This window comes from Hemitrygon akajei, chromosome 21, assembly GCF_048418815.1.
Source record: "Hemitrygon akajei chromosome 21, sHemAka1.3, whole genome shotgun sequence".
NCBI lineage: Eukaryota > Metazoa > Chordata > Chondrichthyes > Myliobatiformes > Dasyatidae > Hemitrygon > Hemitrygon akajei.
Genome location: NC_133144.1, coordinates 69,192,936 through 69,219,559, shown reverse-complemented (window position 1 = coordinate 69,219,559; position 26,624 = coordinate 69,192,936). Strand labels below are relative to the sequence as shown.

Here is a 26,624-nt window from a genome sequence, read left to right as displayed (position 1 = left end):
TGCACTTCTGGTCGAGTGCCTCAGAGCCACAGTAAATGTGAAGCTTTTTGGCTTATTTTCACTTGGCAGAGACTTTTCTAAGGATCTTTGTTTCCTATTTTCCACCTGACAGGCTCCCAGACAAAGCTTCAACAGTTTCATTTCTGTGAGCAAGTGCACTCAGGAAAACTACATAACATACTGTTCGATTAAGGCTCAGTGTCCATACCATCATCCCCTCAACACTAATCAACAATCTTGTAAACCTGGGCTTTGTACCTCCCTCTGCAACTTCCTCATCAGGTAGCCACAGTAAGGGCAGATCGGAAATAACATGTGGTGAACTACATATACCTGTCTGGACATGCCCCCCCACCCCCCCCCAGCTGACTGCTCCTGTGGCTCCTCCCACAGACCCCTGTATAAAGGCAATTGGAGGCACAGCTCCTCCCTCAGTCTCCAGGATGTTGTGTGATGGTCTCTTGCTGCTGACTGCTCTCTTCCAGCTAATAAAAGCCTATCTCGCCTCACGTCTCCGAGAGTTATTGATGGTGCATCATAACATCTCCTCCTCGCTGACAATCAACACTGGCACAGCTCAACAGTGCGTGCTGTTGAGATGAGCTCGCTGTTCTACTCTTTCTACATTCATGACTGTGCGGCTAAGCATAGTTCAGACACATCTATAAATTTGCTAATAACACGATTGTTGACAAAATCTTATCTGGTGACAAAGAGGCATAAGGGAGTGAGATAGATCAGCTGATTGAGTGGTATCACAACAACAGCCTTGCACTCAACATCAAAGTGACCAAGGAATTGATTATGGACTTTGATTCATCAGTCTTTGTGGTCTTCAGGAAAGGGAAGTCAAGAGAACACACACCAGACCTCATCAAGGGATCAGCAGTGAAAAGGGTGAGCAGTTTCAAGTTTCCAGGCCTCAGAGGATCTATCTTGGGCCTAACACATTGATGGAATCGCGAAAAAAGCACACCTGTGACTCTACTTTGCTAGGAGTTCAAAGAGATTTGATATGACTCTTGCAAATTTCTACAGATGTCGTGTGGAGAATATTCTGACTGGTTGCATCAGTGTCTGGTGAGGAGGCTACAATCCACAGGATTGCAAGAAGCTGCAGAGGAGTGTAGACTCAGACAATCCTTCCCACTACCAGCAGCAGCACCTCAGAGTGGCGGCATCTATTGTTTAGGACCCTCACCTTCTGGGCCATGCCCACTTCTCATTACACCACTGGGGAGGAGGTACACAAGCCTGTAGATCCACACTCAATGTTTTCAGAACAGCTCCTTCCCCTCGGCCATCAGATTTCTGAACAGTCCATGAACACTGTTTTTATAATTTATAGATTTTTATGTCTTTGCACTGTACTGTTGCCACAAAATAACAAATTTCACATCATATATCAGTGATGACCTGATTCTGAAGCTTACTCAAGGTGGGTGAGAGTATTAATCCATGTTGCCAGTCTTGTATATGGTTTAAGTCTGGTAACTTATCACAGGTTAAGGTTGAAACTTTTTAGATTTTGGAAGTATTTTGTGGAAAAAGAATTGGATGTTTAACAAGCCCAGTTTACCTGGATGGTACCACAATCACATTCCTCCCCACGCTCCAGGAACTGGTTCCCACACTTTGGGCTTCCATACAGTTCGTCAGCTGTGGGGCTGTTCAATAGGCAGTTGGTTCTCTCCGTGGCCAGGAACATCTGTAACTCGCGGTAACTGCAGCTGCTGAAGCTTTTGGGAAAGACAATCCTGCAAACCGTTAAAGACAGGAACAGTATGTGAGATACTGTATTGTAACTAGCTTTGCACAAATCCAAATCAACCATCTTACATTAGTAAAAACAAAACTGACGGTTGTAAAACCAAAACACACAAGGGAAGAAGAGGTACAAATACAGTCTAAGCTCATTGTTTACCCCAAACAGATGGAAGGCTGAATTACTGAGAGGAGGTGATTGATCCATGGTGTTGTGGCCAATAGGAATTTTATTATCAATACCAAGTTACTGGGTCAGTATTCACTGATGCCTGTGGGATCTTGCTATGCACACTTCCTACACTACAGTGGTGACTGCACCTTAAAGGCTTTCTGTGGACTGCAAACACAAAACATTCTGCAGGCACTGCAACGCGCACAAAAAGTGGTTCACAAGAATGATGTGATTAACGTATGAGGAGGCTGTGCTCAGGGCCTGTACTCACTGGAATTTAAAAGAATGAGGAGGGGGAATCTCACTCAAACCTATCGAATATTGAATGGCTTAATAAAGTGGACATAGAGAGGATGTTTCCTATAGTGGGGGAATCTAGGACCAGAAAGCAGAGCCTCAGAATAGAGGCCTGTCTCTTTAGAACAGCTATGAGGAGAAATTGATTTAACCAGATGGTGGTGAATCTGTGGAATTCACTGCCACAGACAGTTGTGGAGGCCAAGTCATTGTGCATATTTAAAGCAGAGATTGATAGGTTCTTGAGCCCTCTGGAGACGTTGTGGGCTTATCAACGAAACGTCAAAGAAGGAGGGTGCCCACCTGATGACCCCGATGACGTAGCTACCCTCCTCGTCACCACTCCAAGCCTACTGCCAACATTGAGAGTGCCGACTTTATCATTGGGATTGAAACATCAAGTCCTAGTAGCTCTATTGATTAGTGAGGGTGTCAAAGATTACAGGGAAAAAGCAGGAGAATGGGGTTTGAAAGGGTATTTATTGTAATCAGCCATGATAGAATGGCAGTGGAGACTCGATGGGCCAAATGGCTCATCCTGTATATCTTATGGTCTTATGGTGTAAAATGCTGGAGGAACTCAGCAAGTCAGGCAGCATCTACGGAGGGGAATAAACAGTCACTCAGACTGTCGACTTTTTGGTCAAGGGTATTATTCCCCTCCACTTTTCTCCTCCCACCCCATAGATGCTGAGTTCCTCCAGAAATTTGTGTGGGTTGTAAACAGTTTGGGATGTCCTAATGGTGCACTGAAGCTTTATGATGGAAACAACCACTGAGATATCCAAAGTGTAATTGAACAATGAGGGAAGAGGGGCTGACAGTGTTGCAGCGTCTGCAGCACAGAATCCTACTCGGCATTGGGTTCTGTATTACATCACAGTGTTGTGTTTGTGGTCTCTCCTCACTGTCTTTCTCCCAGTAAACAAAAATAATTTCACTATGACAGTAATCTTCAAAAATCAGCTAAGCTCTGGCCTGTGAACCTGTTGTTGGATAATGGTGTAGAATTGTTATTTTGCTTGTATTGCCTTGTAGTTTAACTTCCCTATGCTTGCTTATAATATTTTATATAATCACCTATATATGTGTCAGTAAATTTTCTAGTAATTGTAGTATAGCTGATTCTGTATTTGCTAGAACCTTCTCAGTTTTTCTGCGGCAGGGGTCACGCACCGGAATCTGGTTATTTTATAGGTTAATTGTTACCACTGGAATGTTGTTCTCTCGTATTCTGGTGTGAACATGAGACGACCACCACTGTTCTCCCTTTTTCTGTTTCTGTAAGACTTAATCAAATGGCCGTACAACAGGTTTCTGCCTCATTCTTGACTTCCAAGGAACCTCTGGATCAACACCACCAGATCCAGCAGCACGCTTCTGGTATCCATGGGTATTTTCCCGGAACACTGGCTTGTGACCCTGTGCCCGGGTAGTCCAAAGTGCTTACACCGAACACCAGGTTTTGAATTAATTCTGGGGTTTCTCTGCATTTAACCAGCAGAACCATTCGAGGGCCGTGTTACTTAACAACACAAAGGAAATCAAACATTTCACCGTCTTGCCACACAGAATTAAAACATGGATGGATCCACCACCTCTGTCTCACCCTGTCTTCTTTGCCATAATGCAGCCGCCATCATTCTTCGTATCACAGGTACATTCCGTATTGTAATCTTCATCGTGAGACATGCCGAGGTTGTGACCCATCTCATGGGCAATCGTTGAAGCCAGCCCAATCGGGTTCCTGTTGTGGTCCTGAGGGCAATTTATAAATTATCAGCACTGTCAGTATTATACAACGTAATGAGATATGTCTGGCAATGTAGGGAGGTCACAGTCCTGTCCCAAGTAGCCCCTGCTGACTCGCCTATCCAGCCAATCTCCTGCCAGCCATCCAGGTTGGGACTTCACTCTTCTCTCCCTCACAAACCCATCCAGTTACTCAAATTACTTCAATCAGTTCTCCAAAAGTCATAAGAGCAGAATTCAGACATTCAACCCATTGACTCTGTTCCACCATTCCATCAAGGCTGATTATAATAAGTACCCTTTCAACACAATTCCCTTCCCTTCTCCTGTAACACTTGGTGCCCTGTCTAATCACAAAGCTATCGTTCTCAGCTTTAAATATACCTAATTCCACAGAATCACTACACTCCAGATAAAGAAATTCCTCCTCGTCTCTGTTCTAAAGAGATGTCCTTTTATTCTGAGGCTGTGCCCTGTGGTCCTAAACTCCCCCATTATAGGAAATATCCTTTCCACATCTACTCTAAGCCTTTCAATATTCAATAGGATTCAATTAGAACCCCCCCCCCCCCATTCTTCTAAACTCCAGTGAATACAGGCCCAGAGCCATCAAATGCTCCTCATACATTAATCTTTTCATTCCTGGAATAATTAGTATAAACATTTCCTCTGGATCCTCTCCAATGCCAGAACATCCTTTCTTAGATATGAGGCCTAAAACTGTTCACAATACTCTAAATGTGATCTGGTATGGATATAATGAGGTCTTATAAAGGTATGGATATAATGAAGCCTTATAAAGGTATGGATATAATGAGGCCTTATAAAGGTATGGATATAATGAGGCCTTATAAAGGTATGGATATAATGAAGCCTTATAAAGCCTCAGCATTACCTCCTTGCCTTTGAACTCTAGTCCTCTCAAAATGAATGCCAACATTGCATTGGTCTTCCTCACCACCGACTCAAGCTGCAAATTAATTTTTAAGGAATCTTGCATGAGGACTCTCAAGTCCCTTTACACCTTTGATTATTAAATTTTCAATCATTTAAAAATAATCTAAATCTTTATTCTTTCTACCAAAGTGCTTAAGTTTTCTCTAGCCTAAGGCATTTTCACCATGATCCATTAATAGATTTATTCCTCACTAGTTAAACTCCATTCATGAATATAATCAACGATTGTGACCTTCTCATTCCTAATCATGACCCAGTGATAACCGGCTGTTGTTCCTGGGTTGTAACAAAAAATGGGGGAGAAGAAGCCCCCACCTGGGTCTGACTGCATTGTGCTTCCTGTTTGCTGTTGGACAGCTCCCCTGTACAGCAAGGACCTCCACATGTTCTCATTTACACCAAAGGCTAGAAAAAGGTTCACCCTGTCACTTAGACCACTAGTTCTCTATGTGGGTCGTATGATCCCCCCCGAGGACCCCATTGGATTTTGTAGGGGCCATAAGTAAAAAACAAGAAACTGGTGACCATGGGAGTTTCTGAATGGACCATGATAAGTCTGCTGTTTTAATGAAATATTACTAAAATATATATTCATTTCTTTGTTATTTATATGTAATTTAATTGGAGCCCAGAATGAAATGAAAGGGAAAATATGCTAGAGAATGCAAATGAGGCATCAAAACAGTTTAACCTGTGCATGTGGTGGGGGTGGCCTATCAGTCATTGCTTCTGCTGGCCATGCACAAGTCACCATTCACACCCTGCTGAGCAGCCCAGTGAGCCCAGTCCACATCCACTCCAAATCACTCATCATACAGTAAGCCCTTCTGATAACACGTTAGATGTTTGGATGATGTTCAGGCTGGTGAGGAAATGCTTTTAGCCTGAAAACTCAAGGCAGATACCAAAGGCAAAACTATTTTTGAAGAAGAGCTTTTTCTTGGAAAGCAATATTTTGCTGGAGAATAGAATGGTTTGTACAACAGATGGTGCTGCTTTGATGGTAGGAAGAAACAGAAGATTATTGTTCGTTTAAAATGCCGTGCCTGACAATTTTTGCATACACTGTGTCATCCAACATCAGCATTTTGTTGCAAAAAAATTGGGAGGACATTTCAAAGACACCGTTGCTGCCGTATTAATGGCTGTCAATTTTATCAAATAAAGTGCACTTCAAGATCGCCTTTTTCAACAATTTTGTGAGGAAAATGAAGAAGATTTTGAATGGCTATTAATGCATACAGAGGTCCGATGATCATCAAAAGGTAATTGTCTTCATTGCTTTTTTGCACTTCGGAATAGTATTGTAACATTTCTAAGTGATAAGCAGCTTGGTTATCTTTAACCAAGTTTCAAGCAGATATTTAAAAACATGCTAGTTTGTATCAGTTGCAAGGATTCCACTGAATACCCAAAGTAACAATATTAAGACCAATCACAAGCAAGAGAGAATCTGAAGATGTTGGAAATCCAAGCAACACACACAAAATACTGGAGAAACTCGCCACGCAGCATCTGTGGAAAAGAGTACAGTCTATGCTTCAGGCTGAGACCCAGACTGATGAAGAGTCCAGGCCCGAAACATCAACTGTTTACTCTTTTCCATAGATGCTGCCTAGCCTGTTGAGTTCTTCCAGCATTTTGTGTGTGTAGCCTCCCCAGTATCGAGGAGTGAACTCGGGCAGTCTCACCATGGACAGTAGCCTCCCCAGTATCGAGGAGTGAACTCAGGCAGTCTCACCATGGACAGTAGCCTCCCCAGTATTGAGGCCAGCTTCAAAAGGCAATGTTTCAAGAAGGCAGCATCCATCACTAAGGGCCCCATCATCCAGGGCAAGCCCCCTTCTCATCGCTACCATCAAGGAGGTACAGGAGTCTGAAGATACACACTCAATGTTTCAGGAACAGCTTCTTCCCCTCACCATCGGATTTCTGAATGGACAATGAACCCAGATAAACTACCTCACTACTTTTTTTCTTTTTTTGTTCTGTTCTTGCACCATTTAATTTATTTTATATTTAGATATTTACATATTGTAATTTGTAGGTTTTTATTATTTGTATTGCGATGTACTGCTGCTGCAAAACAACAAATTTCATGGCATAATATCACACCGGTGATATTAAACCCAATTCAGAGTCTGGGCAAAGGAGCTGGATGTGCAATGGGAACACTGGACATTCCAGCAGGGATAACGTACCTCGTTCACCCCACCGGATTGATAGGAACACATGGCAGATTTAGTCGCCAATCCAACCGTTGTTCCATCGAAGCTTCGGCCACTGGAAAGATAGATGGTTCATTTTAGATACAGAATGGTATTTGCAAATATAGAGATACAAACATTGAAGGTTGTTTTGTGTTGAGTAATACACTAACCAAAACCACAGTCATATCTCACCAAGCCCACTGACAGTCTATTTATTTAATGATTCAGAGCAGAATCCAGTTAGTCACCCCGAGGCTGCAGGAGATAGATAAGTGGGTGACTGTCAGGCAAGGGAAGGGAGGAGTTCAGATAGGAGATAGCACCCCTGTGGCCATCCCCCTCAGTAATCGTTATCTCATTTTGGATGCTGTTGGGGGGGGGGTGGTGATCTGACAGAGGACGACCATGGCGATTGGGTCTCTGGCACTGAGCCTGGTTCTGTGGTGCAGATGGGAAAGAGGAAGATGAGGAATGCGGTAGTCATAGGGGAACAGACAGGAGGTTCTGTTAGCCTGATAGAGATACCTGCATGGTGTGGTGCCTCCCAGGTGCCAGGGTACAGGTTGTCTCGGATCGGGTGCAGAGTTTTCTGAAAAGAGAGGAAGAACAGCCAGAAGTCTTGGTACACGTTGGTACCAGTGACACAGGTAGAAAAAGGGAGGAGGTCCTGAAGACAGAATTCAGGGACTTGGGTAGGAAGCTGAAAGGGTAGTAATCTCAGGATTGTTGCCTGTGCCACGTGCTAGCGAGTGCAAGGATAGCAAGATCAGGCATATTAATATGTGGCTGAGAGACTGGTGTAGGGGGCAGGGCTTCAGGTTCCTGGATCATTGGAACATCTTCTGGGGGAGGTACGTCCTGTACGAAAAGATCGGTTTACACCTGAACCCAAAGCGGTCCAATATCCTAGCAGCCAGGTTTAATAGATCTGTTAGGGAGGGTTTAAACTAATTTGGCAGGGGGATGGGAACCAGAGTGATAGGGTTGAGAAAGGGGAAAACAGAAATAAATCAAAGATAGCATGCAACAGAGATGATAGAAAGGACAGACAGGAGATGAAGCATAATCACAGCCAGTGGGATGAGTTACAGGGCAATAGCAGCAAGGTACAGTTAAAACAGAAAGCAACAAATACTGGACTGAAAGTGTTATATTTGAATGCACGCAGCGTAAGAAATAAAATGGACAATCTCAAAATTCAGCCACAGATTGGCAAATATGACATTGTGACCATCTCTGAAACTTGGCTAAAGGATGGCTGCCATTGAGAGTTGAATGTCCGAAGATATACGGTGTATCGGAAAGATAGGTTAGTAGGTAGAGGGGATGGTGTAGCTCTGTGTATAAGAAATAATATTAAATCATTGGAAAGAGATAACATAGGATTGGAAGGTGTAGAGTCTGTATGGGTTGAGTTAAGAAATGACAAGAGTAAAAGGACCCTAATGGCAGTTGTATACAGCCCTCCAAACAGCAGCCGGGATGTGGATTACAAGTTAGAGCAGGAGATAGAAAAGGCATGTCAGAAGCGTAATGTCATGATAATCATTGGGCATTTTAACATGAAATTGGATTGGGAAAACCAGGCCAGTACAGTACTGGACCTCAAGAGAGAGAATTTGTAGAATGCCTAAGGGATGGCTTTTTAGAACAGCTTGTTGTTGAGTCCACGAGGAGATCAGCTGTGCTGGATTGGGTGTTGTGCAATGATTCAGAGGTGATAAGAAAGCTTAAGTTTAAGGAACCCTTAGGGAACAGTGATCAAGTTCACTTTGAAATTTAAGGAGGAGAAAATAAATTCCAATGTGTCGGTATTTCAGTGGAATAAAGGAAATTACAATGGTATGTGAGGGGAACTGGCCAAGGTTGATTGGAAAGGGATGCTAGCAGGAAGGACAACAGAGCAGCAATGGCTGGAGCTACTGCGAAAAATGAGGGAAGTGCAAGATAGATATATTCCAAATAAGAAGACATTTTCAATTGGAAAGACACTACTGTGGCTGACAAGTCAAGTCAGACCCAAAGTAAAAGCAAAAGGAAGGACTTACAAGGAAGCCAAAGCTAGTGGGAAGCAGAATTCTCTTGCTCCTGTGGCTGTATCCAGGTCTTGTTCCCACATTCACTGTGGAAATGGTCCTAGAGGCCAACACCATCTTGATGTCAGGAGGGGTGGGGGAACCTGACATGATAACGGTGCAGGTCCATTGTTGAAACAGCTAATGAGTATGGTATCTTCCCTAGAACAACCAAACAGCACCCAGACAAGATACCAACTACAACTTTTTGCCTGAATAGTTAGAACTTTGATTAATCTAAATCACAATGATTAGCACAATCAATTGTTTGATGAATCCCTGGAATTCCATCTTTACGTAAATTAAATTAAAAAAAGAACTTTTATATCTGAGAAACTGTTCTCCAGGTCAGAGGTCCACAAACATAGAGACTTGGATATCAGATTAACAACAGCAGCTTTTCAAGTTCTGCTGCCTCATGCGAGTACATACGTGACCAACTGTGCATTATCGTGTCTCTTTTTTGATATCAGCTCCTTCCCCCGCCACATCAAGAAGTTATCCAGAGTGGTGTCAGGATTGGGACTGACCACGATTTTGTCCGAGTGGGTCCACACTTCCAAACCTACCAAAGCCACGCGGATATTGAGAGACCTGTATAACTAAGATAAAGAAAAAATAGTGAATAAACTGATAATGGAGGGATTACGAGAGCCACACATTTTACTGACATAAGCATGTAAAATGTTAAAAAATAAAATTTGCCTTTCCATTAGACTTCTGTTAAAATTTGAAAAGCTAAAACAGAGGCAAAAAGTCACTAATGCTCCGTTGCATGTTCCTACTCCAACAATTAATCTTTGTCTGGAGGAGTGAAGCTGAATCAATGGAAAATGCCCCAGCATGAATCATCAAACTCTTCCAACTGAAAGAACATTCAGGAGAAGATTCACCATCAGGTTCTCCATACAGAAAAAGCAACCAGAGTCTAGAGACATAGTCTAAAAGAAAGCAAACCCTGACCATGAATAACTGAGAAACACACACAAGACGCTGCAGGAGCTCAGTAGGTCAGGTAGCATCCATAGAAGGGAATAAGGAGTCGACAATGAAGGGTCTCAGCCCAATATGTCAACTATTTATCTCCCTCTGTAGATACGCCCTGACTTGCTGAGTTCTTCCAGTGTTTTGTGTGTGTTGCTCAAGATTTCCAACATCTGCAGAATCTCCTGTGTTTACGATGTGCCATAGACAACCGTGTGCTTTTGCAGATTTAAACATCAATTTTAAATGAATACTTAATTGAAAGTAAAGCTGTAACAAAGATATCTGTGAGAAGGAAAGGAATATTTGGATAGGGGATCTTTTGTGACATTCAGTCAGGTGATTTCAGCCACTTGGTAACTGGTGCACAATGGGATAGTTATTGAGTCGTAAGGTATCCCTCCCCACTGCATCTGCACATTTCCAAGGGTTTCCAGTTATATTTCAGACATCCACAATGTGCAATTTTATCATTTAGCTTTAAGATAAAAGAAACATTACCTTGTCCACGTGATTCACTATTTCCATCATTCGGTGCCGTATGGTTAGAATCTCTCGGTTGAATTTTCGATACTGAAATAGAAAAGGTCACATTGACCATTAACACCATGGACCAAATCCAAGCCAAGCAGGAAGGCAGTGAACAGTAATGTTCACCTTGATGCTCATCTCCCAGTGTCTGTACCTTCATGAACAGCACAGGAACAGGCCCTTCACCCCAACACATCCATGTTGACCTTTCTGCCCATTTACACTAATCCTGTTAGCCCATATTAGGACCATAACCTTCTATGCCTTGCCATTTAAGTGTCCGTTCTGGAATGGTTTGTGTCCAACAACCATCAAGCTCCTGAACTGTTGTGGATAACTTCACTCACAACTCTGGACTGATGCTACGACCTATAGTCTCACTTTCAAGGACTCTTCACAGCTCGTGTTCTCAGGATTATTTTTATTTGCAATTTGTTTTCTTTTGCATATTGGTGTTTGGCAGTCTTTATTTATAATTTTTTCATAAATACTATTTTACTTCTTTATTTTCCTGTAAATGCCCACAAGGAAATTAATCTCAAGGCAGCATATGGCAACGTATATGTACTTAGATAATAAATTTACTTTGAATGTCCTCTGGCAGTGAGTTCCGCTATCAACAATTCTCTGTGTGAAAAAAACTGTCTCCTCACATCTCCTTTCAATATCCTTCCTCTCAGCTTAAATGCCTGCCCTCGTTTTCGATTCCCCATCGATTCCATGAATACTATCTATGCCTCTAACAATTTTAAATACCCCTATCAGGCCCTCCTCAACTTCCTACCAATCGTTCCCCATAACTAAATCCAACAGCACCCCGGTAATCTCTGCACTCTCTGCAGCGGAATCACATCCCTCTGAGAGTGTGGTGATCAGAGAAACACACACAATGAATTCAATAACCTCCCTTCTGTGAAAGTAGGCAGTGTTTAATAGACCACAGCACTTGCTGATGTTCAATGGAATCTCTTGGGTTTGTGGGAACTCACAGAAGGAATAAGAATGTTGTATTTTGAATCTTTTATTGGCTGGTGTGGATTTACATATAGGCTAGACAGGGGAGATCTGGTAGATTCTTTCCACAAGGAGGGTAGTGGGGTGGAAAGGCTCACCAACATACACTAATCTATCTATGTATAGAATGACATGTGGAATGGCAAGTGTTTCACTGTATCTCAGTACACGGGACTATAAACAGTCAATCATTATCATTATGTGCCATGTCATATGACGTGGGCAATCATGGTCTTTGACCGTGACTGTTCTTGGCAAATGCTTCTACAGAAGTGGTTTGCCATTGCCTTCTTCTGGGCAGTGTCTTTACAAGATGGGTGACCCCAGCCATTATCAATACCCTTCAGAGATGGCGTCAGTGGTCACATAACCAGGACTTGTGATTTGTAGCACCTGTTCATATGACCATCCACCACCTGCTCCATGGCTTCACGTGACCCTGATCAGTGGTGGTGGGGGCTAAACAGGTGCTGCACCTTGCCCAAGGGTGACCTGTAGGCTAACAGAGGGAAGTAGTTTACACCTCCTTTAGCAAAGACATCTCCACCCTGCCACCCAGATAGTTAATACCTTCATTTATTACCAGAGTCAAAATAATAGTTCAGCACAGACTTGATGGGCTGAAGGGTCTGTTTCTGTGCTGTAATGCTCTATGACTCTATATAATATCAACCATGGCGTGACAAAATCTTTTAGACAAATGCAGGACAATGGGGAAACTTGGACAGAAAGTGATTACATGTGCCTCAGATGCCTGGAAGTCAGAATCAGATTTAATTTCACCAATACTTGTGGTGAAATTGTTAAATTTGTAACTCCCGCCTGAGATTATAAACAGATTTAGCAACTCAGTTCACTGCTGCCAGGTGACATCTGTAGAAATTCACCATGAGAAGCCACTCAGAATCAGGCAGGATTGTGATTCAAAAGAAGACAGAAATCGATCAGATTAGAAGTTTATAAGATTATGAGAGGCATAGATGGTGTAGCCAGCCATTTCTTCTTCCAGTGCTGGAGGGAATACATTTAAGTTGAGAGGGGAAGGGTGAGTGTCATTTCAAAGGCGATGTTGAGGAAAGTTTTCTACACAGAGAGTGCTGGGTGCCTGGAATATACTGCCAGGTGTGGTATGATAGAGATGTTCAACAGCTTCTTAGGCACATAACTGAGGGATGTGGAAATCATGTAGGCAGAAGGGATTTGTTTAGTTACACATTTACTTACTAGTTTAATTAGTTCTGCACAACATTATGAGCCAAAGGGCCTGTGCCTGCACTATTCTGGTCCATGTTCTAAATGCTCAAAATACTCAGCAGTTCTGGGATCACCTGAGAGATGTGTTTCCATTTCTGCTCAAATTCAGAAAATGTTGGGTGATTTTTAAAAAAATGTTTTAAAGGTTCTGATGAGATGCCAGAACTGAACTACCAACGCTTTCTCTCTCCCCAATGAGGCTGCCTGACCTGACAAGTTTCTCTAGAATTTTAGCTTGGGTTTTCATCATCTGCCAGGCTTTCCCTCTGGCCTTTGGACATCCATAAATTTGAGATCAGGTGTTATAAATCTCGCAAAGTTCAAGACCACGTAGAAATTGTGGAGTTGTTTACCTCAGTATTGTCCACTACCAGGAAGAGTTCCACATATCTGGTGTTGTGTGAAAGATGCATTGATCTCTGAAAATGAGAGGAATAGACATTTAAAAAGTTAAAAAAAATGTTAGTATTCATAGTGGCTGTAAAAATATCACAGAATATGCAAGAGTATGGCACAATACAGACCCTTCAGCCTACAGTGTTGTGTCGACCTTTTAACCTGTTCTAAGATCAACCCTTACTGTCCCTCCCACACAGCCCTCCATTTCTCTATCATCCATGTGACTTTCTAAGAGTCTTTAAATGCAGCTAATGTATCTGCCTCTATCACCACTCTTAGCAGGGTGTTCCATGCATCCACCAGTCTCTGTAAAAAAAAATCTACCTTTGACATTCTACCCCCCGCCCCATACTTTCATTCAATCACCTTAAATTCAGCCCCCTTGTATTAGCCATTTCCACCCTAGGTCAAAGATGCTAGCTATTCACTGTCTCTACCTCTTATCTTCCTTCATTCCAAAGAGAAAAGTCCTAGCTCGCTCAACCTCTCCTTATAAGAAACACTGTCTAATCTGGGCAGCATCTTGGTGAATCTCCTCTGCACCTTCTCTAAAGCTTCCACATCCTTCCTATAATGAGGTGACTGGAACTGAAGGGCTGAATGGATGAATAATGAAGAGATTGAATAAATTCAAAGCTGGGAAGTACCCTGCTGGGCGGCTGGTAAAGAGCTGCCACTTTGGGTCCATTGTCATACAGCGTGCTGTTTTGTGTGCAGGAGCCACGCTTCACCCTCAAATGCTCCTGCCGATAAACCACGTGCTCCTCAGCCCCAGATTCGTCCAGTGGCTCGATCAGGTAGACAGCGGTCCCGATTGTGAGAATCCCCCTACAGATCCACAGAAAGCAACATCATCAATCGATCTGCACCGGTTGTCTAAACCTGCTGAACTTCCACAGGCATTAACGGGGAGGGCCAGTCCGTACAGGCGTCGACGGGGAGGGCCCGTCCGTACAGGCGTCGACGGGGAGGGCCCGTCCGTACAGGCGTCGAAGGGGAGGGCCCGTCCGTACAGGCGTCGAAGGGGAGGGCCAGTCTGTACAGGCGTTGACGGGGAGGGCCCGTCCGTACAGGCGTCGACGGGGAGGGCCAGTCCGTACAGGCGTCGACGGGGAGGGCCCGTTCGTACAGGCGTCGACGGGGAGGGCCCGTCTGTACAGGCGTCAATGGGGAGGGCCAGTCCGTACAGGCGTTGATGGGGAGGGCCCGCCCGTACAGGCGTCGACGGGGAGGGCTGGTTTCAGGAATCTTAAGTTCTGCCATGTTTATAAAACAAATCCACTTAATAGCATTTAATGTAATGGTCCTGACTGCTGGATCTCTGACAAAGGGAATTCATGTGGGGAAGGCTACAGATGAGGAAGAAAGTACAACCTTAAGGGTCTCAGGCCATCCCACTCCCTGTGGCTGGCTGGGTCCCTGCTCATGTCAAGGTAGGGTCACTGCCTGCAATTGCTCCAGGACACATGAGGATCATTTTCTGAACCCAGTCGGCACACTACACCAACAATGAAACTGGTTTTCTGAACACATCAAATAAACATGTGAACATTGCCAGGTGAGGGGCCATTGGGAGACCAAGGGAGGTGGGCTGCCCAGCAAAGTGAGGAAAGTTAAAAGAGGCAGGAGCTCACTCTTATAAAGGAGTACAGAGTCATACAGCAAGGAAACAGACCCTTTGGCCCAATGGGACAATACTGACAGCTAGCACCCATTCAAACCAATTCCTTACGTAGCCCACTTTATTCCTCCCAGGTTTCCATCACCTCCCCCAGGATTTTACCCCTCATGTACACACCAAGAACAACTTACAGTGGCCATTTAACACACTGACTCACATGGCATTGGGAGGAAACAGGGAGATTGAGTAAACGTCACATAGACAGCATTATACTGTTGCTGAGGTAGTGGTTCTACTGCTGCATCATAGGCTGTTCAACTTTTGACATCATAGCATTTGTCAATGCACTTTACAACCTCTGCTGTACTTCTGAATTGTCATGTGAGAAAGGGGATGTAAGCGTGTTCAGGATCAGGAGGGAGTCACATCGTTCCATCTGGGCAGATAACAGAATCAGAATCAAGTTCATGGTCACTGACTATAGGATGTCATAAAAATTATTGTTTTCCAGCAGCAGTACAGTCCAATACCTGAAATATACTATAAAATATAGGAAAAAAGTTAAATAAACAGTGTAAAAAGAGAGGAAAGAGTGAGGGAGTGTTCATGGACCATTCAGAAATCTGATGGTGGAGGGGAACAAGTTGTTCCTAAAGTGTTAGGTGTGTGTCTTCAGGCTCCTATTCCTCCTCCTTGATGGTAGCAATGAGAAGAGGGCATGTCCTCGGTAATTGGCAACATTAATGATGGCTGCCAACTTTTGAGGCATTGCCATTTGAAGATGTCCTTGATGCTGGGGAGGCTACAGCCCATGATAAGACCATAAGACATAGGAGCAGAATTAGGCCATTCAACCCATCGAGACTTCTCCAATATTCCATCATGGCTGATCCTGGGTCCCACTCAACCCCATACACCTGCCTTAAATAACCCCATGGACTTGGCCTCCATCGCAGTCTATGGCAGAGCATTCCATTGATTCACTACTCTCTGGCTACAAATATTCCTCCTTACTGCTGTTCAAAAAGGTTGCCACTCAATTTTGAGGCTGTTCCCTCTAGTTCTGGATACCCCCACTATAGGAAACATCCTCTCCACATCCACCCTATCTAGTCCTTTCAACATTCAGTAGCTTTCAATGAGATCCCCACGAATTTTTCTAAATTCCAGTGAGAACAGGCCCAAAGCTGCCAGATGTTCCTAATATGTTAACTCCTTCATTCCCGGAATCATTCTCATAAACCTTCCTCTGGACTCCCTCCAATGACAACATATTCTTTCTGAGATACAGTGCCCAAAATTGTTGACGATACTTCAAGTGCGGCCTGACTAGTGTCTTATAAAGCTTCAGCATTACCTTCTTGCGTTTATATTCCATTCCCCTTGAAATAAATACCAACATTGCATTTGCCTTCTTTACCGCAGACTCAACTTGTAAATTAACCTTCTGGGAGTCTTGCACAAGGACTCAGAAGTCCCTCTGCAGCTCTTATGTTTGAACCTTCTCCCCATTTAGATAATAGTCTGCACTATTGTTCATTTTACCAAAATGAATTATTGTACATTTTCCAACACCGTATTGCATCTACCACTTCCCCCCCATTCTTCTAATTTACCTAAGTACTGCTACAATTGCATTGTTTCCTCTTCACCTACCCCTCCACCTATCTTTGCATCATCTGCAAACTTTGCCACAAAGCCATCAATTCCATTATCCAAATCATTGACACACAATGTGAAAAGTAGCAGTCCCAATACTGACCCCTGAGGAACATCACTAGTCATTGGCAGCCAACCTGAAAAGACCCCCTTTATTCTCACTCGCTGCCTCCTGCCGGTCAGACATTATCCATGCCAGTATCTCTCCTGTAACGCCATAAGATTTTATCTTGTTATGCAGCCTCATGTGTGGCACCTTATCAAATGCCTTTTGAAAATCCAAGTAAGTGACATCCACTGCCTCTCCTTTGTCCACCCTGCTTGTTACTTCCTCAAAGAACTCTAACAGATTTGTCAGGCAAGATTTCCCTTTACAGAAACCATGCTGACTTTGATTTATTTTGTCTTTAGTCTCCAAGTACCCCAAAACCTCATCCTTAATAATAGACTCCAACACTTTCCCAACCACTGAGGTTAGGCTAACTGGCCTATAATCTCCTTTCTTTTGCCTTCCTCCCTTCTTAAAGAGTGGAGTGACATTTCCAATCTTCCAGTCCTTTGGGACCATGCCATAATCAAGTGATTCTTGAAAGATCATGACCAATGCATCCGTTATATCTTTAGCAGTTTCTCTCAGGACTCTGGGATGTAGTCTGTCTTGTCCAGCTGACTTATTCACATTTAGTCCTTTCAGTTTGCCTAGCACTTTTTCCTATGTAATAGCAATGACACTCACTGACTTCTGGCACACTGCTAGTGTCTTCCACAGTGAAGACTGATGCAAAGTCCCCATTCAGTTCATCTGCCATTTCTTTTGTCCTACATCACTACCTCACAGGCTTCATTTTCAAGTGGTCCAATATCAACTCTCACCTCCCTGTTACTCTTTCTATAACTGAAAAATCTTTTAGAATCCTGCTTTATGTTATTGGCTAGTTTGCCCTCATATTTCACCTTTTCCTTTCTTATAGCTTTTTTAGTTGCCTTTTGTTGGATGGGACGGGCTGAGTTCACTCCTCGACACTGGAGTGACTAGTGCCCAGGATGGGACTGGCTGAGTTAACGGATTGATAGTGGGGAGGCTCGTGCCCATGATGGGACTGGCTGAGTTCACTCCTCGATACTGGGGAAGCTCGTGCCCAGGATGGGACTGGCTGAGTTCACTGATTGACACTGGGGAGGCTCGTGCCCAGGATGGGACTGGCTGAGTTCACTGATTGATACTGGGGAGGCTCGTGCCCAGGATGGGACTGGCTGAGTTAACTGATTGATACTGGGGAGGCTCGTGCCCATGATGGGACTGGCTGAGTTCACTCCTCAATACTGGGGAGGCTCGTGCCCGGGATGGGACTGGCTGAGTTCACTGATTGATACTGGGGAGGCTCGTGCCCAGGATGGGACTGGCTGAGTTAACTGATTGACACTGGGGAGGCTCGTGCCCAGGATGGGACTGGCTGAGTTCACTGATTGATACTGGGGAGGCTCGTGCCCAGGATGGGACTGGCTGAGTTAACTGATTGATACTGGGGAGGCTCGTGCCCGGGATGGGACTGGCTGAGTTCACTGATTGATACTGGGGAGGCTCGTGCCCGGGATGGGACTGGCTGAGTTCACTGATTGATACTGGGGAGGCTCGTGCCCGGGATGGGACTGGCTGAGTTCACTGATTGATACTGGGGAGGCTCGTGCCCAGGATGGGACTGGCTGAGTTCACTGATTGATACTGGGGAGGCTCGTGCCCAGGATGGGACTGGCTGAGTTCACTGATTGATACTGGGGAGGCTCGTGCCCAGGATGGGACTGGCTGAGTTTACAACCATCTACAGCTTTTTCAAAGCAAAATAATTGTAAAACACCTTAAGGGGCACTGAGGAGAGGATGATCCTGATTGGGATCAGAATGTTGAATAGGCCATGGTTCCAGAGACTTCCATGAGAAGGACTGGATGGAAAGGTAAAAAAGAAGACCTGTGGGACAACTGGGAATGAGGTTAATGGGATGGAATTTTCACAACAGGCCGAGTGGCCTTTGGTCCTGCACCTTTTCACAAATTTACCATTGCTGTTGAACTGAATATTTTGCGCAAACTTTGTCCTGAAAGACTTGCCTTCTCATTTCAGGCTGGAAGCAGGATCTGGATTTGCTTTGTCAGTGGTGACTGAAAATGTGATTTGTGGCCATTTATACACGAGAGATACTGCAGATGCTGGCAATCTAGAGCAACCCCACTAAATGCTGGTGGACCTCAGCAAGTCAGGCAGCATCTATGGAAATGAACAGTCGGTGTGTTGAGCCGAGATCCTTCTTCAGGACTGTGAAGGAAGGAGGAAAATGCCAGAATAGAAAAGGTAGTGGGGAGCAAAAGGAGGCAAGCTGGAAAGTGATTGGTGAAGCCATTTGGGAGGGAAAGGTCAAAGGCTGGAGAAGAAGGAATCTTGGAGGAGAGGACAGGAGAGTGAGCCATAAAGGGAAGGAGGAGGGGAGGTAATAGGCAAGTGAGAAGAGGTGAAAGGTCAGAGTGGGGAATTGAAGACGGGGGGTGTTGAAATTTGCCCACTGGAAAGAGAAATTAATATCCATGCCTTCAGGTTGGAAAGTACCTAGATGGAATACAAGGTATTGCTCCTCCACTCTGAGGGTGGCCTCATCATGGCACAAAGGGGGTCCATGGATCGACATGTCGAAACTGAAATGGGAATGGGAGTTAAAATGTTTCCAATATTAAAACATTTACACCAAAGAGCAACAGACTGTTCTCCAACTTGATTCACGTTTCAGTACTTCTACTTAAAATATAGCGTAAGGCACAGAGATGAATCAGTTCAGTATTTCTCCTTACACCAACTCTGCTGAGAAGCTCGACCGCTCGATCTGCTCTGCCGGGAATGAATACATCTTTTCAGGCAATTTCCATTGTTCACTGTTGATTGGTTTTGGCAATGTGTCACAAGTCACCAGTGATTGGTACCTTGTACAGACTGGCTCACTGATTCCCTGAGGTTTAATCCCAACACAATTGGGTTTGGGGATTAACTACAAATCACGGCAGTTAGCATTTCAGGAAACAGTATTATTTAAACAAAATTAAATCACTTTCTGCTATAAACTTGGAACTTCCTCACTTGTGGAGTTTGTTTCTGACATTCCCAGCTGGGGGATTATGGTTTGCCACTGTATAAAGTTACTGTGATTAATTAGACTCAGCACCTTCATTGGAGGAAGCTTTCTCCCTCCAGACACTGCTTGACCCGCTGAGTTCCTCCAACAGATTCGCTGATGTGTCAGATTCCAGCCCCTCTGGAAGTACATCTCCTTGGGTCTGTGAGCCTGAGCAATGGAATTCTCTTCTGACATATGGTTCCACCTGCAGATAGGGAACATTCCCCAAATCCACCCTCCCAGGCTGGGTTTTTGCCTCAACTTTACAATCTGATTCACTTTGTGATAAGGCATGGATTGCGGGGTGGAGTCGTGGAGGAATGAGGAGATAGTCGGCACGGATAATGACAGCTTGGATTAGATGGTTTACCTGAGTCCTGTGCAGGTGCTGACACTGACTGAGGAATCAGCAATGCCTTCGATAATTCCGTGATAATAACAGTGATCCTGTGGAAAATCACAGTTACACATTAAAGTATGAAAGGCAAAAATATGATTTGTAAATGTCTGCTGCAAAAGACAGGATTTCCCAATGGCCACCCGTTTCAATTTGACCTCCTGTTCCCATTCCAACATGTCAGTCCATGGCCTCCTCTGATGCCACGTGAAGCCGCTCTCAGACTGGGGAAGCTACACTTCATATTCTGCCTGGGCAGCCTCCTGGCATGAACATTAATTTCTCAAATTTCCAGTAATTATGTCCCCTTCCCCCTTCTCTCTTTTTCCATTCGGGTTCCTGTTTCACTCCTTCTCCTCACTTTTCTATCATCTCCCTCTGATGCCCTTCTCCTCCCCTTTCTCCCACTCTCCTCTCCTATCAGTTTCCCCCTCCTTCAACCATTTGCCTTTTCCACCTGCCACCTCCCAGCTTCTCAGTTCACTTCCCCTGCCCCACCCACCTTCCCCCTCACCTCGTCTCGCCAATCACTTGCAATCTTGTATTCTTTTTCCTCCCCCCACTTTCTTATTCTGACTTTGTCCCCCTTCCCTTTCCAGTCCTGAAGATGGATCTCAAGTGTGTGAGAGAGTGTGTGTGCGAGAGAGAGAGCGAGAACGAGAGAGAGAGATGTAAATGAAACCAGTTGTTAAGTCATGTCAGTGAAATACCTTGAGCTGTGGTGAATCTACCACTTCTGTTCCATTCTCTGTGTAATGTGTTTCTGAATAATGCCTGACCAGCAGCTCCCTGTTGGGCACAAAGTTTAAAAAAACAATCAGACCGAGACATTTCAGTAGCAGTGGAAAGGTGATGATAACCCGTATCAGTGTCACATACAGATTTCACCAACGCAGACTGTCACCAGCATGGCTTTGCTACCAAGTCTTCTTCCTTCAGACGGCAGCACCTGCCATGGGACTGACTCCACACTGAGAGTCCTGTCAGTCAATGTAATACTGCAATCTCACAGAGCAATACTACACACATACAGGCCCTTCTGCCCATCCAGTCCATGGTGACCACCCAACTAACCCCTTATTCCTCTAACCCGTTGGTCCGTGGATAGATTCCAGGGCATCCATGAACCTGGATGGGAAAAAATATACACCTTTATTTTCACTAACTTCTAGCTGAAATTTAGCATTTCCTTCAACGATGAATGTAGGCAACAAGCGACAGTAGTATTAGCAGTACCTGTGACTTTGTCACCAATAGAAATCACAGATATTTTCATATCACATTGCAGTTGTTACAAATATCTCAAAATATTGTTTAAGGCATGCTCATCACTGCTTTGAAGTTAAGGTAGTTATTAGATCGACCACTAGATTGCAGTCTTTTTGTCTGCAGATTCTCATGCAATGTAGCTGGCCAGCTATTGGGCAGCCGAGTAGTCATTCAGCCACCAGCCTCTGAAGTCCATGTTCTCACATGTGACCCAAACATCTACATTGCTCTCCATTACTTCCCATCTACAATTGCTTGTTGATCAATGTGTAGAAGAAGGTGAGTCATTTTTATTGTTTGTTAAAGTTTTGCAAAACTGGGCAGTTCAAATGAGAATTGTTAACTCTTCGTAAGACCGCATGGCCCTTTTAAAACCATGTGACTCCACACGCAACAATAGCTTAACTCCAGGATATTTGTTAACAGGATTTCAATATAATTGGTTTCTTTGGTACTCCTATATATATTATTTTATATATTTAAATATATTATTCTGAGAAGGGTCCGTAGGCTTCACTGGACTGCCAAAGGAGTCCATGACATAAAACAAGGTTAAGAACCCTTGGTCTAATCCCTACCCCTCCATGGACCTATCCAAGTGCTTCTTAAAAGACACTACTGAACCTGCCTTAAACACTTCCTCTGGCAGCTCATTCCATAAACTTTGGCACCAACAATCATTCCAAGGTCAAAGTCACTTAGATCATATTTCTTCCCCATTCTGATGTTTGGTCTAAAGAACAACTGAACCTCTTGACCATGTCTGCATGCTTTTGTGCATTGAGTTGCTGCCACGTGATTGGCTGATAAGATATTTGCATTAATGAGCTGGTGTACAGGTAAACCTGATAAAGTGGCTGCTGGGTGTATTTTCATACCTGTAATTTCTCATCACATTACTTTGGATTTATAGTGGTTCGGAAGTGGGACAACCTCTTACATTACACAAAAGGATATTGAACTCTAGGCTACAGAAAAAAAATTAGATGACAGTTTTCTGTCCTAATGGTAGAAAAAAGTAGGGAATTCAGAGTGTAATTCATGGTTGCTGAACACAAGGGTGGGGCGAGGTGTCAGAGATTTAAACGTATGTGGAGTGCAAGGACTGGAAGGCGTGAAGCAGCTCTGGAAAAGTGGGGCATCTGTGTGAAACAGAAACAGTGTTGGGGTCAAGAAGTTACAGCCATCAATATTCGAGGGGTCTGGAGATAGGGCAGGGTCACTCATTTAAGGAGGGCAGGCAAAGAGGCAACAGGAGGCTTCTGGAGGAGACTGTAGTAATGGGAATGGAGGGGATGCATAACTGGGAGTAAATGAGTAATGGAGCTAGACTGTGTACAATGTCCTGTGTATGTTACTAAAAAGGGCTTCTTTGGTTTGTTACGAGTAGGAATGTTTCTTTGTCTGTTAAAAGTTTCTCTTGCCGTTGTTTCGCTTTAGAATGGCTGATATGGTAACTGTATTCATTTGTTAATCAATGGGGAATGTTATTGTGTTTTGTGAGGCTGGGAACTTGGGGGAGGGGTTGCGTGGGCTTGGGGGGTCCGGAGGGAGACGCCGAGGAAGGAGGACGTGCGCTCGGGAGACCACCGGGGAGTCCGAAGTGGGAGTTTCGGGAGGACGACCACCGAGGAGTCGAATGGTTCGCTGGATGAGCTCCACCAATGTGCACTAAACTGACTGAACTTTGATAAGTTGGTGCCTTTTGTTTTTTTTCTTGTATATATATATATTGTACTGCCTAATACTCTTTTAATTTTAGTAAACTCTTTAAAGTGTATTTCATAACGGTATTTGTTGTGAGTTTGATACTGCCGGCGGGGGCGCGAGGCATAAACTCGATTCTCACAGCACCTGCGTGTACGGGAGGCGGGGTTGGTGTGTGGCTGGATCTCTTTTTCCCCTAGACATATACCAGCCTGTTGGGTAACTGTTACATTTGTGGGGGCTCATCCGGGATTGGATTGTCAGGGGGCTGTGGAATCGCGCAGGTATTGAGGGTAATGGAGAGAGAGAAAATTGTTCACTGGTGCTGATTTGAAGGTGTACCGGCACAGTACGCATGCGTAGTGAGCGGAGTGGATTTTCGAGTCTCGGGAGACGTGGTAGTGTGGGGGTTAAGTTTGGTGAAGGGTATGGGGCAGGTAGAATTGGTAGCTAGACGGTGTGGTAAAGAGATGGAGTCTAGCTGGGTGTTAGTTAGTACGAGTGCTGACGTCAGGACGTTGGAACTGCCGGCGACGGTCAGTGTACCGGGGGAGGAGGGGCTGTGGGGGCTCCACACCCTCTCCAAGGATGAGGCTGAGGAGACATTGGAGGAGGAGTTAGAGCTAGAGGAAAACCCCGGAGAGGAGGCTCCTGGCCCTTCCCATACTGAATTGGGTGAGAGGAGGGAAGGTCTTGAGGGCCAGATGGAGAGGCAGCCAACAGTGGTGGGAGAGAGGGTGGAGCCTGAGCGTGAGCCGGAGAGATCTCAGGTGAGGGAGGACCCCCGTGAGGAAGGGGGTGAGGGTCTGTCAGGAAGACCTGCGGTGTCCGAGACAGTGAGTTCGCAGGTGGAGAGGGAGCCCAGGAGGGCAGAAGGGGTATGGAGATCTCAGAGGATTAGGCGCCCCCCAGAGCGGTTGACATATGTGGTACCCGGAGAACCGAGTGTGATTTCTACTGCTCTGGGTAGTTATGTCACTGCTTTCTGCACCTGGGTTGGGTTTTGTGTGTTGCAAGAAGCCTTGGGGAACTCTGGTAATGTCATGAGGGCATGACATTTGCTGGTGGGGAGAGAATGTACAATGTCCTGTGTATGTAACTAAAAAGGGCTTCTTTGGTTTGTTACGAGTAGGAATGCTTCTTTGTCTGTTAAAAGTTTCTCTTGCCGTTGTTTCGCTTTAGAATGGCTGATATGGTAATTGTATTCATTTGTTAATCAATGGGGAATGTTATTGTGTTTTGTGAGGCTGGGAACTTGGGGGAGGGGTTGCATGGGCTTGGGGGGTCCGGAGGGAGACGCTGAGGAAGGAGGACGTGCGCTCGGGAGACCACCGGGGAGTCCGAAGTGGGAGTTTCGGGAGGACGACCACCAAGGAGTCGAATGGTTCGCTGGATGAGCTCCACCGATGTGCACTAAACTGACTGAACTTTGATAAGTTGGTGCCTTTTGTTTTTTTTCTTGTATATATATATATTGTACTGCCTAATACTCTTTTAATTTTAGTAAACTCTTTAAAGTGTATTTCATAACGGTATTTGTTGTGAGTTTGATACTGCTGGCGGGGGCGCGAGGCATAAACTCGATTCTCACAGCACCTGCGTGTACGGGAGGTGGGGTTGGTGTGTGGCTGGATCTCTTTTTCCCCTAGACATATACCAGCCTGTTGGGTAAGTGTTACAACTGTGTGCCTCCAGCCCCCAGATTCTGGCCAGGCAGGGGGAAATATCGGCTCTGAAATTACCAATCCACTTGGAGCCAGTCGAGGCTGTGTCAGAGAAATGGTGTGAGGGTGAAAGGAGGGGAGAGTTCTCCCAGTATTGGCAGTTCACTCTCCGCTACCAGAACCCAACTCTCTTCCCTCCCGCTAGCTGCAAACTCGCCCAGAGTCTTGGACCTATGGATCTCTGCTCAGCTGAGGTGTGATTTTCCCAGCCCTATGACTGAACTCTCCTTATAGTTCCCACTCTCTACAGGGCCCAGACTTTCCCAACATTATATCGTGGGATGTAAAAAATATCAGTTAAAATAACACAGGAATCCCTCGGTGGTGAGGCAACATTGAAGGAAAGTGAACCAAAATCAACGCTTCAAGCCCCTTTAAGACCTCTCATCTGACAAAAGATCACAGACATGAAGCACTAACTGTTTCTCTCAACACAGATGCTGCCTGACCGGCTGAGAGTTTCTCTGGAATGGCAAAGACTGAGGAGATCTGAAAGAGGTTTACAAGATTATGAGATGCATAGATAGAGTGGACAGAGAGTATCTGTTTCCTGGGGCTGAAATGTCTAATATCAGAGAACATGCATTTAAGGTGAGAGTGGATACATCCAAGGAGGATGTGAGAGTAGGTTTATAACGCAGAGAGTTGTGGATGCCTGGAATGCACTGCCTGGTATGGTGGTAGAGGCAAATACATTAGAGGCTTTTAAGAGACATTTGGATAGGTGTGTAGGTGGGAGGGATTTGTGTTTGGGTTTTGAAAGCCACCATTTCTTCTGATCACTCAGTATCCTGCATGTCTCACCTAAAAGTGAAGTTAACCTGTTTCATGCTCCTGTGAAGGTGGATGTGACAAATAAAGTATCTTCAATCAGCTTGCCTCGCATGTTTCCTGTTTTTCTAACTGCTTTCCTCTTTTGTCGAGTTATCTATGAAAAACACTGATCCCAACCGGAGACGCACATCCATATTCCGCCTTCCCTGCACTTGAAATGTGTGTATTTTGATGACACACAAAATATAGACAAAGTGAAAATGCAACAGAAAAATCCTTCTATAAAATGGCCAGAACACTTATGCTTTCCTTTCAAACACTCTCTCCACAAGACACCGATTCCCCTGGGGTACAGCAAGCGGCCCAGACTCTAATAAATGCACAGGTTCCTCATACAGCTATACTGGAGAGTATAACATCGGTTGCAGAGCGAAGGGCATTGAGTAGGCTACGGTCTATTATGGAAAACCCTGAACATCCTCTACATAGCACCATCCAGAGAAAGAGAAGCAGTTTCAGCGACAGGTTGCTATCGATGCAATGCTCCTCAGACAGGATGAAGAGATCAATACTCCCCAATGCCATTCGGCTTTACAATTCAACCGCCAGGAGTAAGATATGTTAAAGTGCCGGGGTTAGGACTCAATGTATTTAAGTAAATTACTTAAGAACTTTTTAAAAGCTATTATTAATGCTTTTTGAGAGGGTGATTTTAGATGCATATCATATTTTTACTGAGTTAAGTATTATATGTAATTAGTTTTGCTACAATAAGTGTATGGGACATTGGGAAAAAATGTTGAATTTCCCCATGGGGATGAATAAAGTATCTATCTATCTATCTATCTATGGGTTAGCCCAGGGCTTGTAGCTGAATTCTCTGCCAACAGAACCACTGAATC

General features: G+C 44.5%; 1 protein-coding gene across 4 annotated transcripts in view; it reads right to left on the bottom strand.

The window, feature by feature from the left end:
- LOC140714418 (zinc metalloproteinase-disintegrin-like lachestatin-2) overlaps nt 1–26,624 on the bottom strand; it is a 56,662-nt gene that overhangs the window by 24,767 nt on the left and 5,271 nt on the right. For 3 of the 4 annotated variants that reach the window (XM_073025700.1, XM_073025702.1, XM_073025701.1), the window contains exons 4-12: nt 20,959–21,037; nt 20,222–20,298; nt 14,060–14,240; nt 13,367–13,432; nt 10,716–10,787; nt 9,663–9,832; nt 7,147–7,228; nt 3,846–3,994; nt 1,580–1,757 (exon numbers count right to left, since the gene is read on the bottom strand). In XM_073025700.1, the coding sequence (XP_072881801.1) occupies nt 1,580–1,757; nt 3,846–3,994; nt 7,147–7,228; nt 9,663–9,832; nt 10,716–10,787; nt 13,367–13,432; nt 14,060–14,240; nt 20,222–20,298; nt 20,959–21,037 (1,054 nt within the window). Of the gene's footprint in view, nt 1–1,579; nt 1,758–3,845; nt 3,995–7,146; nt 7,229–9,662; nt 9,833–10,715; nt 10,788–13,366; nt 13,433–14,059; nt 14,241–15,250; nt 15,406–20,221; nt 20,299–20,958; nt 21,038–26,624 lie in introns of those variants that run through there. The other variant, XM_073025703.1, reaches the window with a different exon arrangement.